The following is a 19,947-nucleotide window of genomic DNA, read 5'->3' on the forward strand; positions in this document are numbered from 1 at the left end:
TTTCTCAACACTGCAGCTGTGCATTCCCTAGCCTCAGGTGATAGATGCTTCCTCTGCTACTCATGGACAAGAAATCCAGATTTTCCCCCGAAGAGAAAAATGAAAGAAGGGCTTTTGTCTTTCTTACTTGATTTCTTGGACATTTTGTGGTTAAACATCCCCCACCAGCACTGGACTCCTAATGTCCTGGACTTTGGTGAGCTGTTTCACTAATCCCCACTCAGTTTGCACTCCCAAGGAAGAAGACACAAGTTCCCAAGTCAGCAAACAAGGTGTATCATTCCTAATTGCAGAGTGCTGCCACTGCCTTTATAGTGTAAGGTACACAAGTCTTACATACGTGTTTAAAGTACAGCATTATGTGTTGCATATGATCAGGTTTGGTCCAGGAAGCATTTTACAGTTCCATCATAATTAAGTGAAATCACATTTTCATTTTTAAAATATATTAAACATTAGTTTAAATATTTAACAGAGTAAGTTAGATTGGTGGACTTCGTATATCAGTTTGTATAGCCACGATGATTCCCTGTGCTGCGAAAGCTTCTTCAGCGCAACAGAACAGGATCAATGTCCAGAACTAACTTTCTCTGCAATTTAAGTTTTTTGTATCTTGTAAGCTTCCCAACAAGCTCACTTTCTTTTAAATGAGACCTGTCTCTCATACAGCCCCTGTTTTGTCTCCAAGGCTGAAGCTTACATATAAAAGAAAGTATTTTCTGGATTTCAAACTGCGGATGATTCTTATAACTTATTTTTGGGAGCTCCCACATTAGACAGAATTATTTAAAGATACAAGAAAGGCTGATGACAAATGATGTCATAGCTTCTTCATGTGTGTCATCCACATAATTCTTAAATTACAAGCTTTTCTACTGCACATTGTTATTTGTTTCATTTAATTTGCTGTGGACTGATGACATAAGGAAAATTGCATTACAAATCAGCAGACTTACAGAATGGTGTCTTCCCTTCCTGTTAAACCTAAATTCTAGCTCTGAATCTGAAGGATTTAACCTTAGATGCTGGAGTGTTACTACCATGTGTGCGAGACAGCTCTGGTGTATCTAGGATTTTGCAGAAATATAGCAGGATTTTGAAGCATGCTTAAGTAAAATAAGAATGAAAAGCACAAATACAATGAAATTGCTATGAGACCTTCCATCTTAATGGTGCGTGAACACACAAAAATCTCAGCTGTAAACAGTGAAACACTTGTGGTTTTGTCTGCTGATATGATTAAGATAGCACGAGAGGACACATAATGAATTTCATTATATAATACCTCTTTTCCAGTCTGTCTTTTTATTACTGTGACATGACCCCCATCTTTTATTCATAAAGATGGAACATTTTTTAAAATATGATCTTTAGAGATCAATTCCTCCTCAGAGGGCAATTTACTTCTGTGAAATGCTCAGATTTATTGATTACATATCAGATGCTCAGCTTCTCTGCTAACGTGATATGATCTTGAATAAAGGAACCAATATGTTATTTTTGGAAATGGTATCAGGAGCCTGCATCTCTATTTTCATAAAAAAGATTCATATGGTGAAATGCTAGCTCACTTTTGAAAATAGGCATCGGTGCTTCTACCCCCACACTAAAAGAAATGGAAGGAAAAAATGTTACAAGGTGCATAGGTGTATGCTTACATTTCAGGGTAGCAGAGAAGTGCAAATAGCTTTTGTCTAACTTAAGTTCCACTTAGACCATCAAATAATGACCCAAATGTGACTTAAATTGTAAACAGAACTCAGGGAACATTTCTCAGGAGAGTTAAACTAAAATATTGAAGTTTTTTTCAGACCTTAATTCTGAGGCACACATTTCAAATACCATTTGAATTCTAAACTTAATTTCTGATTTTTATTTTATTTATTCTAATTAAAAATAAAACATCTGGGTTTGAACCCAGTGAGCATAATTTTATTTCTGTCTTCAAGACAGTTGTGGTGCCTGTGTAGGCAGCACATCTAGACAGAGAGGTGATGTTTCTGTCCTGATCAGAAACAAAAGTTTTCCCTAAGAAACTAGGAACCTATGGTCCATCCCAGGCCATCTGATATTTACGGTAAAACTTCCAAGCTTCTAATACGACTTTAGTCTAGAGCACAATTGCCGGCTGCATGAATTGCATCGTTGCTCCAAAATCATAGCTGCATACCACCACGTCTAGGTGTCTGTCAGGTAAATCAAGGATGCGAGTACTTATTAAGGTGCCGTGTTCAGGCAAACAGAATAGGCAGCAATTTAACAAACAGAAATGAAGCAGAACTTTCTGAGTAGTCAGAAACCACATGACCGTTTAACACAGCAATGAGATTTCATGCTTTTATATGCAAGATTTATAGCAATTTTAATGTTTCTAGTGACACTCGTGTTAAATGTTACAGGATATAATAGAAGTTGGATTGGAACCTATTCATGTAATTCATCAAAAAAAATTGCTTTTTTGCACTCTGTCCTTACTTTAATATTGGAGGATCTAAGGGCACAATATGAAACTCTTAGGGAGAGAATACATTTTTGGTTTTGTTTGTATAATTTTGAGTAGAGCTTGTAGCTTAATTAAAAAAATGCGATTTTCAGTGGCTTCTGCTTGTAAAGTCCTTTGCTTGGCTTAGATCCCAAGGTTGCAAGCTGCCTCTGACAATAGAACCATGAGGAAATGCTGTTCTTTCAGGAGTTTGGTTAGCAGTAGAGCAATCCAGTGTCCATCTTGTATTCAAAATAAAGTATCGCATTCTTCAATACTATGTTTTATCAGTTAATTATTATTCCTATTTCTAAGTTGTAAACAATTGATGACTTGCTCCCATTTATTAAACAAAATGGGGAATTAACTCAATATGTTGGTTTCAACTGGTAGTTGAGAAGCAAACCATTCAGGACCAGCAGCTACTCAGATCTTTTCTTAATAAGCATTGCAAAGGCTGTAGACAGAACAGATTACAGATAACTCTTCAGTCCTCTATGAAGGCTAAAGGTTACCTGACATGGCAAAAATACCCAAAGAAACCTAATTAAAACTGTGAAACTTTCTATCTTTACTACTTTAAAAAACTAAGATTGTAGGCTAACTACAAACTGAAATCTGGGTTTAAATAATGAAATTACAATATTAGTTTCCATATAAATATATTGATGGAAAATCATAACAACAGGAAAATGAAGCTGACTCAGCTCCTAAGAGCAATCACTCCAGAAACTTGCTTCAGATCACACCACCGTCATATGGTCTTTATATAAATTTCCACTTCATCATCTTGAATCAATTACAATAGCAGCCTTAGTTTCAGCCAAAGCAAATCAACAGTTCAATCACAGAATCAATTAGTTCATCTGCTACCAGACTTACTAAGGTAAAACAACAGGTACATTTCATATTCTGTTTCTTTTGTCTCTACCAGACCTCACTTGTATTCCCAGATTTGTATTAGCAAGACTGACTACATCAAGAAATCATAATGCACAGTGTATATAATCCATTGACTGAGTAAATATTCAGCTTGATGATATAGCCCCAATGGGATATAACTGATTTTGTAGATACTGTATTGCAATACTGCACACAAAAGTGTCAATCTTTCTCAGACAAATTGATTATGGTTTTATTGTGTTTGGGTTTTTTTAATATAGGTTTATTCAAATATTTTAGTTAACAGTTTATCTGCCTATGGCATATTTTCTCTTCCTAAGTCCACTGTCGCAGTGACTGACAGATACTGGATAGCTGTGTTTCAGATTAGACAACTTTAAATTTTTCAAGGTCCCTTTCAAATTGTTCATAGTGCCCTGGCAATACAAAAATGCAAAGGCATAATCTTATTTTAACATTCTACACTATCATGTTTAATAAAGTTTCAGAATGTGCAGACTTTTCCATTCTTCTATTGATACTCCACTTATTTCAATAACGTGTGAAATACAAGTTTTTCTAAACCTTTTCATTAGACCTCCACTTGTAATTAATCAAGCAATCTCTTTAGAGTTTCGAACTCAAGTTCTAAACTTTTACTGTTCCCACTATTCAAAAAATAAGACCCGCTATTTTGAATGTATGTCCAGAGCTAATGCTAGAAAAAAACATCTGAGACACAAATACGTGGCTGGAAATGCAAATAAAACTGTGACTGTATTACTGAGAGAATGTGTGTACATATTGAATCTGCTTTAAGTGGTATAAGAAGAAAGTGTCATAACTCTTAATTTTTTTTTTTAAATATATAGACAAAAGGAGTTGATAAAACTTCGGAGTGAAAAGCTAAGAAGAAAAGCTATTTCAGCACAGAATTGTGGCAGAAGATGAATTGTTCCGTTGTTCAGCTTCAAACCCCTGCACAAAACCATTTCAAGCTTGACTTTGTGCAAGTTATTCAAGAACTTTGCATCTGCTGCTAAAGTCTGAATTATTGTTTAATATGAAAGTATCATAAATTGATGATAAACATCATCTTATATAAAGACTTTTGGAGATAAGTGCAATGCTAAATTACAGTCTTCTTCATTCAAAAGCCTCACAAACGCATCTGGGCACACACCCCCAAGAAAACCCCTACCACAACTGACTTGAGAAATTCCCCAAGTAGACAATGGGCCATATTTAGTTACAGATTCTGTAAAACAGTCTCTGTATATTCTTATTTCTCTCTCTTGCTGTTTGTTTGCAACATTTTGAAACCTTATCCTAAAGCCACACAGTCAGCAGTTTTTCTACAGATTTAATGGGAGCGTGGAACAGGGATGGGTTAGCTGGGCTCTTCAGTGTGGGAGAAGGGCATTCAGAAGCTAGGGTGAAGCCTAATTGAAGATAAGAATATTTTTCTTTACGGTCAGTTCTTTCAATGGCATTATCTTGACCTTTGGTAGGTTGTTTTCCCAAGCACGTTAAAGGTAACCTACAAAGACAAGTATAATTGGACTAATTTTTTTTTTTATTATTATTTTTTATTGGCCAAGTATATTTGTATTTTTAATTCTTGGTGTTATAATCTGCTTATTATCAGAAGTTACTAGGCAAAACTGAACATCAGTTATTGATCTAATGTACATTTCTAATTAACCACAGTTTTGAAGTAAAAGGTAATAATTTATACCACAATCATACCATTGTTTGTCTTGCTCTTTTTAATGATGAATGAAAAAATAGAAAAAATTAATGGCAATCATCTGACCTGGAATTCAGGAAGCATTAGTATTCAACTCCCCAAATTATGCTTGCTCATTTACCATTGCATTAGTGGCAGAGACATGCTAACATCTTGGTCTTTTGGACCTATATAGCTTCTAAAATGAAATCATTATGTGTTTGGACTGAGATTAGGAAATTCATTCTGCTTCTGTGCTGGTTACCAAAATGAGAAACTTGAAAGGAAATCAGTCTTGTCCTGAAGAGAGATTTTACATCATAATTTCCTTCAGCCACCATCTCACTAGAACATTTTCCTTCACCTAAACAGCAACCTAGAGTGAATGACTGCAAAGCAACCTCCACAAGTGCTACTGTCTCCATGCCACTATAGGTAAGCTTCCTTCAGCTTTTAAGAAAAGGTGGCAGAGAAGTACATATGGGGACCTCAACATATCAGGTGCACCAGAGTGACAGACCTGTTCTGTTTAGTCAGTATTACCTGCTTATAAAGAAGGTGAACATCTACTTTAGTTTTGAACCCAAAGGGATTCTGATGAGGGCTGTGGTACTAACTGACATCCAAATGCAGAGGTTGGCAATGACGTCTTTTCCATTGGGTCTTAGACTTATTAACAGAGCTGAACTCTGATGGTTACAGAATTATTAACAATGATTGATGCACATATACTGAGGACATTAATTGTGTTTCTTGATGGTAAGGGACAAGACAGCGAGTGAGCTCTTCTCATGGTTCCTCGCCCCCCCCCCCCCCCCCCAAGTTTTGCTTCTTGAACACAAAATCAGGTATCTGAAATTTTTTTAAAACATAGGAACGCCTAAAACTACTGTAGCCACACGCTCAGAATACGGATCACTTTTTGCCACAATATCTTCCAACACCATAAATAATAATACTGCTATATACTAAACAAAAAATAATGACCAAGGAAAAGTTCACTTTAATTTTCCTTTGGTTTTCTATCCTTTTGGAAGAGAAGGCTCCTGCTTTATTAGAATTACAGAGACACTTTATAGATTTAAGTCATAGTGATATTGCTTCTCGTTAGAGTGGAAATCATAATGTGCTATGAGCCACACATCAACTTATCAGCTCTTACAATTAATCCTCTTATTAAAAGAGATCCTCAAGGATTATGGAATTTACTGAGTTAGTGTATGGCTTTTCCATTATTCTGGTCCAGATCTAACATGAGATATAATAAAAAACATTTCAACATTCACCATTACAGGATTTTATCTACCCCACTGAAAACCATGATGCTTCTTAGTCTCTTTACTCTGAAGAGGTCCAGGACTGGAACAGTCACACACTTTCACTAAACAGGACTGGAACGGAAAAGAGGGTGTGTGTGGGAGGCTTGTTCTTAGGAAACTGGTCAAGCAGCTGTTATAAGACTGAGCACACCCCTGCTGTGAAACAAGAGAGGGAAATATTGAAGGGGGATTTCTTAGGCAAGTCAGAGGCTGTTCTGTGAGCCGCTCCAGAGAACTCATTTCCAGAGCAGTGGCTGACCTTAATGACATTCAGGGATAGTCATATGAAACATTTTTGGTGTGACAAATTTGACAGATGAACCCTGAATACTTGAGGATGACAGCTTAGGTGGGTTCATTTCAGAGCATATGTTTGAAAAGCTTTTGAGTTCCTTTAAAGCTTACACCTATCATATCGCTTTATATCGATACCAGAGATGAGGGAGTAGGCATGAAGAACTGGAAGGGAAGGTCAAACTGCCAGTTTCTCTTCCTAGTAAGAGCAGAGTCTGCTCTTCCTAGTAAGAGCAGAGTCTGTCTTATCATGCACGAACATGACTGACACTGAAGCGCCTAGGTGAGTGTAGTGGTTTAACCCCAGCTGGCAACTAAGTACCACTCAGCCCCTTGCTCACTCTTCCCCCCCCTCCCCCTCCCTCCATGGGTGGGATGGGGAGGAGAATCAGAAAAAGGTAAAACACGTGGGTTGAGATAAGAATAGTAAATATATAATAATAACAACAACAACAACAGTCATGAAAACAAGCGATGCACAATACAATTGCTCACCACCCACTGACTGATGCCCAGCCAGTCCCTGAGCAGTGATCAGCTCCTGGCCAGCTCCCCCGAGTTTATATACTGGGCATGATGTTCTATGGTATGGAATATCTCTTTGGATAGTTCAGGTCAGCTGTCCTGGCTGTGTCCCCTCCTGCGTTCTTGTGCACCTGCTCACTGGCAGAGTATGGGAAACTGTAAAGTCCTTGATTTAGAGTAAGCATTACCTAGCAACAACTGAAACATCAGTGTGTTATCAACATTATTGTTAACACTAAATCCAAAACACAGCACTGTACCAGCTACTAGGAAGAAAATCAACTATCCCAGCTGAAACCAGGACAGTGGGATTACTGTTGACTATGAACTTGGAAACCATACCTTTACACTACTGTGTTAATGGAGATTGGGATCCCATAGTAACAGGTATCACTTGCACAGGCAAGACAGTATGTAGAGAAATCCTGTTCCACACAGCTAACAGGCTATATACACTAAGTAGACAAAAGCTGTCATCCATCTTTTATGGAGGGGAATCACAGCATTTTCTTCTACAAGACTTCTTCACCTACATTTTAGGTCCTGCCCCTTTTCTTTTAGAGTGATGTAGCTACAAGCACGGATGGTGAACAGCCTGATCATATCAGCACTCTGGAAGTGCCTATCAAGCAATAACCAGTTTGCCTCGTCAGATAACCACGGCACAGGTTTCGGAACTGTCCTGAAGTGATTTGCTCATGGTTGCGGTGTCCATGTAGAGCCAGGAGCCAAAGCCAAAGCTCTGACGTTCCTGCCCATCATCTTGAGTGGGAAGTGTCCTCCCTAACTGAGCTGTTGTCCTATTACAGTGACATTGACCCATTGAACTACGGGGTTGAAAAGGAGCATCTGTGTGCTTATGTAGTGCAAAGCACCACAAATCAAAGCTTCATTGAGCACTGTGCTCCACCTGACATAATGGGACACAAGTGCCGGCAAATCTGTGAAGGAGTAGGAGGTTGTGTGGCTGAGGAACAGATTGTTCCAATGAGAGTACACTGCTCCAAAACCTACATCATCTGCATTTAACAGTTATCTTGGAAGTTCTTTGGAACAAAGGCCGTGCACAGTGATGTGACTAGGTGAGTACAAGTGAGTATCATCCACTTCAGGCCATGCACTAACACTTCAATTGAAATATCAGTGTGGATAAATGATGAGCACTTTTAGTAGGACAGGACATATAAAATATGTTCTGAAAAAAAAAGGTTTGTATAGCAAATATCAAAGTATCTGCCTTATAGTCAGATAAAATCACATTGTAGTAATTCTTGCTCATTTTTTATAAAGAAATCTAATTTCCAGGTAGTATTTAAGAAAGTAAAAACAGAATGGAAGAAAACATACATAATCTTTTTCTCAGATTTCTTGTTTTGATTTTAGATATCACAGTATCAGAACCTTGCACCTAACTTTTTTAGCAATTCAATATGTATTTATTCTTAGTATGCAAGTTCTAGGACCATTATTTTGCAATCTGTGCATAGATTGTTCTGTAAATTAAGTGATTCTCCAATTGAAATTTGATTTCAGAATAGGAATCCCTATGGGCATTAACCTCAGCCATACCTTATCTTCTTGGAAAGCTGACCTTTATTTCCTAATAAATCATCATGAGATGCAAGTCTATCAGTTGTTTTGTTTGTTCTTTTAATTAAGAGTTTCCAGTTCAAAGTAACAGAGAGTAATAGGCTTATATCAGAAATGCATCTGTTACTTTAAGGACAAGAAGTAAGTTTTTAAAAAGTAGCACAAAGAAAAATGTTTGTTTTAATGAGTGCATCAAATCCTAATATGAAATTATCTGGTGAGAGAACTCCTACCAAAGTAATTAACTGCTTTTCTTTGAATCAACTAAATATTGCAGCTCCAGAGCCTGGAGACTAACTGCAGCCAGTTTCTGTAGATGCTGTAATTGACTCAACACTAAAACACAATGACAAAGATGCAGCAGAACAGATGCTATTTCACATTTTGGAGTCAAAATATTGTCATCTTTCCCCAGCCACATGCATAGAGATTTCTGTGCAGCAGGAAGATTGGGTGACACACACAGATCCTTCCTCAGACAGCAGGGGAGATGGTGAATTCCTGGGTCTTCCGAAATCCAGAGTCTTGTACTGCTCACTTGTTTCTTTGTTCCACTCTGTAGATTTTTAGTCCCATGAAAATACTCTTACATGTTGACTTTGGTAAAAACAAAAGACCATGAAATAAAATAAATGTTCTGTTCTCTTACAAGATTTTTTTTTTACTTCTTTGGAGATGCTGCTAATTGTAACCAAGAAAATTTGACTAATATCTCCCCAGGTGGATCGCTTTCCCTTCTGTCTTATTTTAAATTCATACTCTCTTGTAATGAAAAATCTTCAGTTTCTCCTTCTTCCAATGATGTTCTCTGTTTGTTTTGGATTTAGTTAGTTATGCTCAAGAATCCCCTGAAAATTTCACCTTGTGATTTGATACCAGTTAATCAAGACTTTGTGTGTTCCTGTCACTTTCTCAAAATGCTAATCAGCTCATCTAATTTGGTCAAAATCAAACTGGATGTGGTTGTGCCATACTTATTAGTTCTGCCTTCTTCTCCCTGCACTGGAACTTCCCAGGAAATCTAGGATTCCAAGGATGGCTGGTTGCTTCCTCCATGCCATGAGAAAAACAAACTGGCAGGACCTCACCTGCACTGCTGGATCAGAATGAGAGAGTAGGAACTTGTCACCCATCTAAAGTGCTGCATATATGTCAAACAGTTCAGAGATTGAAAGGATTTACATCAGGTGTCCTCAAACTACGGCCCACAGGCCGGATACGGCCCCCCAGGGTCCTCAATCCCCCGGTATTTACAGACCCCCCTGTCCCCCCCGCCAGGGGCTGGGGGCGAAACCAAGCAGCCGCAGATGACGGCCTGCCACTGCATCCGCGCGCCGGCCCCCTGGTTAAAAAGTGTGAGGAGCCCTGATTTAAACATTCAAACATGCACGTGCTGAAAAATACCCCAATATCTGAGAGCTGCAATACAGCACTAAAACTGTGAGAAAACAGAGAAATTTACTACTTTCTTATTGTAGAACAAGCAGGTCTAGGATAAGCATGCATATAGCAAGTAGATGAGATGGGAGTTTGTAAATCATTTGTACACTCTCAGCACAGGGGAGGTACACATGCAGCTGGTTTTGGAGGTGAGTGTGTGCTAGCAGGTGACTAACATATTGAATCATCTTCCCTCAGAAAAAATACTGCAAAGAAGTTGAGCCTGAGGCTCGAAAGATATACAGCCATAGCAGTCCCTGTATGACCAAGTCCACCCATCTTGTTGCTTTCTAAGGTGATTAGTCTACGTAAAGGAGTGGTTCAGCTAAGAGGATTGTCAAGACTTCTTTCCTGTGGTGCAGACCTTCCCAGCTCCTTTTGTAATGGCTGGAAATTTTAACATCTCCCTTTTCCCCAGTCTTCCTAATTATACTGATAAAGAGGCCTCTTTCTCTACAGAGCAAGGCTAAAATTTGTTTAAATGCTTTGAGTTTAGAAGAAAAGATTCCAGGAATTAAATTCTTCTGCATGTAGGATAAGGGTGGGGTTTTTTTAATTTTATTTTTATAAATAAGAAATATGAAATAAAAACTTTTACAGCCAATGTAACCAGAACACAGAGTACCACACTCTGAATTGCCATCATGATTTCAAAAAGCAGGCAAAATAACAATCTAAAATAAAGACGGTCTTGTTGCATAATTTCATATCTTGATGCTGAATCAGTTGATGTCCTCTTGTACAGGGAAGGATTGGATACATCTTTTTTTTTATTATTAATTTTAGTCTTGAAGCAGTGTCATCCACAGACCACAGTCACACAGTGCTAGATGCTTAAAACCTGTAGAATTTGTTCAACTTTTACTCTCACTGTATACAAATAAGCTAAATTAAGGTCTCATTTTAAATATTTAGCAATGAAAAATGATGTGAGAATTTAAGCAGGCTTCTTCAGGGACTTAATTTATGCCAAATTTTACAAATCCTTGTCTTTGTTGTAGGCTGCAGACATTCTGTGAGGCATACCGCTTACTACTTGTAGAAACAAGAATCAGCTCACAGAGGGCTGGAAAACCCTTTATAAATTCTAAGGAAAGTTTCTTGAGCTTGAAGTCATTTCAACAAGGTTGGCTGTCCAGTCTTAACTGGGTTATCTTCACTCAGAATTATTACAAATAAGTTGAGACAGAGGCTTAAAAGTTTTACAGACATGGTAGTGCCTCAATGACCAAGTCCACTTATCTTGTTGCTTTCTGTGTCCATTACATTAGCATATGCAAAAAATCCTCAGCTCAGAGGATTATTGAGAGCTTTTATGTCACACCATGAAAGGAAGACTGTATTCAATTACTGGATGCAGAATCTAGATAGATTGCTTTCACTCCTGGTCTCTACTAACGAGATGTGCTTGAAATGTATCTTGTCAAAAACACAACATAAATTGATGTAGGGGTAAATGCTTTAGATTTCTTTTAATCTTTGAGATTTGTGTGCGTGATTCTGTTTGAGGGGAGTTAATAAAGTCACTCAAGATAAAGTCTGCATCTCTATCTTCTGAAATACTTCTCTATGCAGCTTTCTTTTAATTGTTACTGGATTTGAGTGAGGGGAGCTCACATTGATTCAGATGGTAATTGAATAACAATCATTTTAGGGCTTATCTCATGCCTTAAAGGAAACATGACCAGGGAATTTGATCATTTAGTTATAAACACCTGTTTCACGTTTACACACGTTTTCCTTTTAGGAAAGGTGGAATCATCCTTTCTCTCCGTATTCTCTCTCTGAAGAGAGACAATGACCTCCTTTTTCTTTCTGGGCATGGGTAAGGTGTATTCCCTGCAAATATCTCCACAAGGGCTAAGAGATTAAAATATCATTTAGATATGAATGACATTAGGTCACTGAGAGACAAAATCTTCTCACAAGGATTTACTTTTCACTAGAAAGATCTTAATGAGCTATTGTAGAAGAGTTTTGAGCCTAGACAGTGTATGTTATATAATAACCTCCTTCATGGGAACAAGCTGATGACCTCTCTGACCTCAATGCTGTCCTCAGGGCTGGAGGGCTTTGGTCAGGTTTGCTTTTCTCTGCAAATTTCCAAATGCTTCCTACAATCAGCATTATCTCATGAGATCTGTAGAAAATAGATTACTCTTCTTATTGCTGTAATTCATTATTTTGTAGCCTCAGATATTTTTGCTCATGCTTTTCTCCTATGGCCTTGTTGGTAGCATTTCAAGTATTGGTCATTAAGAAAAATATCTACTGTTGTTACCTGGTACACTTACCTGATGTCTTAAGGTCAAGAAAATAGTATTCTCACATTAAACTAGCCATCTTTTGTTTTCATATACTCTGAAAATTCAGAAACCAACTCCATGCACATACTTTCAGAGCAGCATGAATCAAAAGGCAGTATTTTGCCCTAGCATGTCCACTTTCCAGTTGCTTTCAGGAAGAAACTAACTTGTGTGTATCTGAGGACCAGATATAACCTGAACCTTGACTTCCCAACAGGACAGTGACAGGCTGAAAAAAACTAATTTGCTATCTGCTGAGTGAAGAGAAAAGCAGTCTATGAGCTGCTATACAAGTCAGAGGCTTTCTACCTTAACCTCTTCTCATGTACAGGCAGGTTCTGAGGTCCTATTACCATCAGCCTGGCATTGGCCCACAAAGCAAATGAGATGACTGTAGTTCTTATCCCCACTAAAATGAAATACAAAAACCCACCATGGAGCCACTGAAGTATTTGCTAAGCTCTAGCACCTGCAGGACTCATTGCAGGCAACCTCTTTGTCTGACATTTGTTTATTTAGACTGCAGTGCAGAGTATTTGTCTTCAGACCAGTCTGTAAAATGCCTTCACCAGACTGTCAGTACCATATCACAAAATAGCAAAAAGGAATTGTATTTATGTGGGCCCAAACTATCATTCTGCCTGCTTGACTTTTTTTGTCCATACCTATTCACTTGATTCCTACTTTATGAAGTTCATCTATCTTTATTGAGCAAAGATACATGAACTAGGGAGGTCTAAATGCATTTGCTATTTAGTTTCCAACATCTGTTATAGCCTTTACAGGAAATGTAATACTATCTTATTAAACCTTTTCCTCTGCTTTTAACAACCATCTTTTTTTGGCTACACAAAACCAGGAAGATAAGACTCTTGGAGTATTTAAATCAGTGTTTTACTGACCATGAAAGACACTATCTGTGAAACGATCAGTAATTAGTTCACATATCTCACTCCATGCACAAGAAGCTTGCTGTACATGATAAATGTGAACTGCATAACTGTTTAAACTTTGAATTGGACCTGATGAGTATGTATGGTACTCTCGGTCAAGGTACTTCTGGCTTAGGATTCAGGATCCTTACGTTACATACTTAGCATCACACAAAATAAGCAGGTCACAACTGCAGGTGCATTCTCAGATAAGAAGTGTTTTGTTAACTTTCAGTTTCATTATGGTTATTCCTAAAGTGCACCAGAAGTTGTATGAGTAGCAATGCTACCTCATTTACTTTGAGACTGAGAATTAGAAGAGCAAGTTTTACCACAGATCAAATCAGGAGGGAGGGAGGGAGAGAAAGAAGTTAATCTTTATTACAGACACTTCTGAGACAATCTTCTCTTGTCTTTTGCTGTTCCTACTACAGTCTTCCCATCTCCTCCCCAACAGGGAAGCTGGATGCAGCATGGCTGATGTCACTGTGCAAGAAATAATCTTTACCAGTGCTGCTTGCCTGACTCCTCTGGGTGTTCCCATGATGGTGTTGCAGTGAGGAAAGTATCTCAAAGCTTCCTTAATTCTGAAGTCAGGTCCCTGAGTACTGGGGTAACTCCCATCTTTTCTTTATATTTTCAAAGACGGAAGCTTACAAGGAAATCTCCAAATTCATAGAACACCCTGTGTGGAGAGTACTGTTTCAGTAACTTTCAATGCTCTGTGTAGGTGCATCACCATGTCATATATTGCCTATGGCAATTCTAAAAAATTTACTTGGAAAGGTTTGGAGAAGGTGATGACAGCTCTTCTACATGTTCTGTAACCTCCACGTCTTGTCTCTCAGTTTGCCACTACAATATTTCTGGATTCAGGTGTATGCCCTGATGTGCTGCTACCACTTACCTTGTACCTCAGCCTACAGGTCCTGTTCCACCCACACAAGTGCTAATGAACATGGCTTTGATAGGAATCACACCGTCATAGACAAGAATCGGGAGAAAAGATTAAATATGTATAGGACACACCATCCATATAATTTCAAATCTTAATTCTCACACTTTTGCCTAAAGTAAAAGTTTCCATTTGGAATTCATAATAAAACCTGATTTTTTGGAAGAATAAAGGCAAATCAGCTAAAATGAGTATTTTTTAGAACACCTGTGGATCAACTTAGGTCAGTGATGGATTCTTAGGAGATAGTGCATGACTTCATGAAGCAATTTACTGGCTGCAATCATAGAATCATATCATAGAATGGTCTGGGTTGGAAGGGACCTTAAAGATCATCTAGTTCCAACCCCCCTGCCACGGGCAGGGACACCTGCCACCCAACCAGGTTGCTCAAAGCCCCATCCAGCCTGGCCTTGGACACTTCCAGGGATGGGCCATCCACAGCTTCTCTGGGCAACCTGTGCCAGTGTCTCACCACCCTCACAGTAAAGAATTTCTTCCTTATGTCTAATCTAAATCTACCCTCGTTCAGTTAAAGCTGTTGCCCCCTGTCCTATCGCTACATGCTTTTGTAAAAAGTGCCTCTCCATTTTTCTCGTAGGTGCCCTTTAGGTACTGGAAGGGTGATATAAGGTCTCTCTGGAGTCTTCTCCAGACTGAACAACCCCAACTCTCTCAGCTTGTCTGCGTATTGATTACTGATCAAACAATCTGAAAAATAATTGGAATTAAGCAGTGAAACAAGAACAGAGCTACAGACTCACTTTTCTTTCAATTTTTAGAATGGCAGTTGTTAGTTATCTCATATTTTTAGAAATTATAAACACTCATAATGAGCATTAACCTTACAAAAAAACCTGGGAAGTCTTAGAGTGTGTTAGTCTGAGATTTTATCACACCTAGGGTTTAGCAGTTTCTGGTTTTGAAGAACCAGACAAAGTCTCCACCAGAATGCAAGCCACAGCCTTGTGTCTATAAATCAACATTTGCCTGCCAGGAAGGTGAGGAAGAATTGGATATCCAAGTGCCAGAAACCAGAGCATAGCATATGACAAAGAGTAGGGAGCAAGAACACAAGCCAGGGTGCTAAAGAAGAAAGGAAGGATTATGCTGACCATAAGCAGATGGTCTACACTTGCCTCTTTTATCAGATTCATAAATCGGGGTCCAAAACGCCACGGCTTGTGTCTGTGGCACTGCAGGGAGCTGACAGTCATTTGGGAGGCACGTTGGGAGGCCACTGCTACCATGTAAACAGCATCGTACATCAGAGCTGCTTCAGTCTGTGTGAAAAAAACAGAAAGGCTTTCTTTAATGTACATCTGTGTGCCCAATCCCTGCTTTTCTCTACTGAGAACTGTTTCCTTGGGCTGCCATTGTGGAAAAGGTCACTACCGAGCTCTCCATGGAAATGTGAGGTGTAACAAATCCCATTTTTTTGAAGCTTGTATTAATTCCAGAGTGTTTTCAGGTGAGCATTTGGAAGAAAAGTACACTGGGTAGCTACAGGAAGAGAGAGGTCTGCGAGGCCAGTGCCGGGAGGAGTACATGGGTAGCTCTGTGGCATGGAGAGGAGCTTTAAGAAACCTCAGGTGACACAGCAGCCCAGGTCCCACCCTCCAGGCAGGCCTCCAGGGCCAAGCACTTGGCAGTACTCAGTCTTCTATAGTTTTCTTATGGGATTTGCCAAAGACTATCCACACCTCCAGGTGTGTCACTCAAAAGCACCATGTGGATGCTCAGGCCAGGCCCTGCCGAGCCTGCAGGCTGGCCACAGGGGTGCATGGGAGGGCTCCCACAGGGGTCCTATACCAGCTCCCCCCCACTGCTCTTCTCATGGCACTTGTGGGATTGCTTTCTTCCACGAAGGGTAGGCTGGCCCGGCTTTCCAGGGAAATCAGTCTCACCGAACACCTGGTAGGTGCCCCACTGGAAAAGTATTTACTGTCTCTAAGTGTTTAGTGTCCTCAAGGATCTTGGCTTTTGGCATAAATGTGTAAAATGGCCCCACCAAGATCTGGCTAGGGCAGTTCCCCTGCCATACCTCCCATGCGGAGTTGTGAACTGTCCTTTTGAGGTATGGGTTTTGGTGATTAAGTTGGATTTATACATCTAATTTCCAGTTGACTAAGACAGGGCAGATGATCCAGCCCTAAGATACTTAAATATTACTAAAATTACTGAATGCTGTTTATGCATCTGTGTTTCTTTTGAGAACAGGTTTGCTGGTTTAAAAGCATGCCCAGTAAGCCTCAAACAGAGATCGCACACCCTGTCACCCTTTGTCACTGAGAAGTTTTAGAAAAATCTTGCCTTCACCTGCATTGTACTTCAGTGCTCTCATGTGTGAGGTGGGAATGGCCATGTTTCACTTAATGCACTGGGATGCTGTGAAAATGAAGTCCTTGCCTTTCTTGTAAAGCTACTGAATAATTAAGCAGGGAATTTAAGAAAAAGGAATTCTAACTCTGCAGATGAGAAACTGGACTAATTTATATGAACTGCAAAGCTAATCTATTTTTTATTCCTTTCCCATGCAGTTCCTTTGGGAAATGAATAGATTTGATTCTTTGTCTCTTTCATTTACCTAAGTAAATTACAGCAACATCAGTCTTACCAGCATTGGAGGTTTTTTGCTGGCAATCAAATGTGATCTGAATTTATCAACTAATCTTAATATACTGCAGATGAGAAATTGCTCTTGACACACTAATCAGGATCTGACCAAAACAATGCTTCCACAGTCACAGCACACTGAAGACATTATAAATGGTGAGTCAAGCAGGGGGAGATAGTAACAGCTATTCTCAGTGTCAAGTGTCTTAAAACAGGTAGTTTTTTCAAGTGGACCTGGAGACTAAAGCCCTGATCCAAAATCCCTCAGAGTCAATGGAAAGATTCCTGTCAATGTCAATGGACTTCAGATAATTGTTTATATTAGACGGGGGATATGCCCATTCAGGATTGAATTTTACTTGCTCACTGGAGTTCCAGTCTGCCTATGTCCCAGGACTAGAGACTCTGGACACACTTGGTGAAAATGCTTCAGTGCACCTGACTTTGCACTCCTACCTGGGCCTGCCACTGCTTGGACTGGATAAGACGGTGCATTCTGCAGTGTTGGCACGCTGGCAACGTTGCCAGACTTGGCTGTTTGAATCTTGTGCTTGTGTAACTTGTTTTTCATCCATCCTGCTGTGCAGCAACTGGGAGGTAATATAACCTCCCTCAGCCTGTTATTTCTCCCCTCACTGTTGTTCTGTTTTAGGACTTGGCTTTGCATGGAGGAATAAAAGGTCACCTCAGTTTCTGAAACTGCCTTATATTGACGTCTGCACTTGTGCATAAGAAGAAAGGGACAAAGAGTTAGCCCTGGAACTTGCTTTTCTCATTTTCATATTCTATAAGAAACCCAAAGATCTCATTCAAACAACTACACCTCTGTGTGCAGTTTGGGCATAAAGTGGGACATGAATTCAAAACTGTCTTGGTCATGCCCTGTGACTTGCCACAAGCTGACATCAGGGCAAACACTATAGCATGAACCATAAGGGAGAAATCCTAAATTAACAATAGGACATGTAATCCTGAACTCCTCATACTGTGCAGCTTGTCATAGCCTTATTGTCTAATGAAATATAGCAGTATTGCAGCTCTCTATCAAACGGAATAAGCAGAACTTGCTATGAATATTTAAATGATTCACCAGGAAGATGCTTGTCTTGGTGCTCCTGCTGTTTCAGAGCATCAAGGACACCAAGAAATTATAGATATGCAAAGGAGAGGATGAGAGTCAGAGATACAAAGGAGAGCATAAGAGTCTAGTAAGAACTTTGCTTTTCTGAGTTTTACAGTTGAGTGAATGCAGGTGAACAGTTGTGTGTGAATAGTTACCCTTGCAGGTCTTGCATATTCACATCAGAAGTTCCCAGGGACAGCTTTCTCCCCTGCTTTGCATATGAATGAGCACAATGGCACTGCCCAAACGAGCAACATTGTTTTTTAAAATGCTAGAGATAGCACACATAATGCATTTCTCTTCAGGATGTTAGATGTTTCAAGATTTCCCCTGCAATAATCTGCAATAAAGCCTATTTCATATCACTTCAAACTCCATTCAGTACATAAGATACATTATCTTATATTGCAAAAAGATGGCAACTCTTCACCCTGCAAAACTGAATGGAGTCACACTATCCACGTAATTGTTCCTATTCTTTTCTTTACTTCTTGGGGGAGTGGTAGGGAGGAAATCCTAATTTCCTGGCTTGATGATACCTTTCATTTATCTTTAAATTGTATTTTATAAGCCAGAGCTGCTGTAGATGCTGGAAATGAAAAGAAAGGGCACTTTTCCAATTTAAAAATACTATTACCTGTCCACATGTACAATATCTTTCCTTGCAGCTTATAAATCATATACCTGCTCTGAAAGTTTTTATTTCCTATGATGTTCTTCACTCCATGCAGGACATTATTAAAGAAATGAGGCAGCAGTATATACATTTGACAACAATAAGATGAATGATGTTAGCCGGATGGCACTGTGACAAAGAATTGTCACCCATCTCTAGAGCTGTCTGGAAGTGGTTTGTCACACAGATGAGTACAACAGGGGCAAATGCCATTCTGTGTAGAAGCGGGTAAAAGTCTGCTTTGGGGATGCTGCCTCAGCATTTGCACTGTAAAGTAAAGCGGCAAAGGGATCAGTTCGCATCTGCTAGAAAAGCACTGCAAAGCGTGCTGTGGAAACCCCAGCATCATCGTGGTTGTGCACTTACTGTCATCATGCCATCGAGGAGGCCAGTCTCTGGTTTTGGTGGTGCCTGCAGACGCTCCATTGACCACTTCTCAATGACCGATGAAACTTGCGGGTTCTCAATGTTGAGCAGGCGAAACCCTGTCATATTTACTCCGCTGTATCTGTATGGTTCCAGGTCTAATGCAAATAGATCCTAAATCACCATTAAGAAAACAAACAAAACCAGATGTAGTATTTTTAAAGCAAAATTAGGCTGACATTGTATTTGATTTTCAATTCAAAGCTCGAGTGTTGGGGTTTGTTTTTTTTCCTGAGAACACTCTGCTTGCCCTAAAAGCCCAGTCATGACTGCTTCAGTTATAAATCTGAATAAACCAGAGCCGAGTGAAATTTATGACAAACTGCATATCTGCTTTTTGGAACATTAAAATCAGTTCCCTGCAACAACACTATTTTGCAACCAACCTGCACAGCAGTATCTAATTGTAGTTTATAGCAGTCCTCTTACAGCGTTACAGCTCTAACAAACCAACGTGAGGAATTAGCTGGCCAATGTCAAGCTTATTTCTCAACTCGGGGAAGGAAAATTCCAAGAGATGTCGAAAGCGATACACTTTTACTACTTATGAATCCCATTTTTCTCCTGCCTTGCCTCCTTCAGGTGACTTGCTGGCAGTACGGCTAATGGACATGTCAGGCCAGTGCACAGTAAGTCCATGCGCTTCAGTGCT

General features: G+C 39.4%; 1 protein-coding gene across 4 annotated transcripts in view; it reads right to left on the reverse strand.

The window, feature by feature from the left end:
* The window catches only part of GRIK1 (glutamate ionotropic receptor kainate type subunit 1), a 174,440-nt gene that overhangs the window by 40,553 nt on the left and 113,940 nt on the right, over nucleotides 1-19,947 (reverse strand). For all 4 annotated transcript variants that reach the window (XM_055802665.1, XM_055802663.1, XM_055802666.1 and 1 more), the window contains exons 6-7: nucleotides 19,236-19,409; nucleotides 15,594-15,737 (exon numbers count right to left, since the gene is read on the reverse strand). In XM_055802665.1, the coding sequence (XP_055658640.1) occupies nucleotides 15,594-15,737; nucleotides 19,236-19,409 (318 nt within the window). The remainder of the gene's footprint in view (nucleotides 1-15,593; nucleotides 15,738-19,235; nucleotides 19,410-19,947) is intronic.

The sequence above is a fragment of the Falco peregrinus genome, chromosome 4 (genome assembly GCF_023634155.1).
Source record: "Falco peregrinus isolate bFalPer1 chromosome 4, bFalPer1.pri, whole genome shotgun sequence".
Taxonomy (NCBI): Eukaryota; Metazoa; Chordata; class Aves; order Falconiformes; family Falconidae; genus Falco; species Falco peregrinus.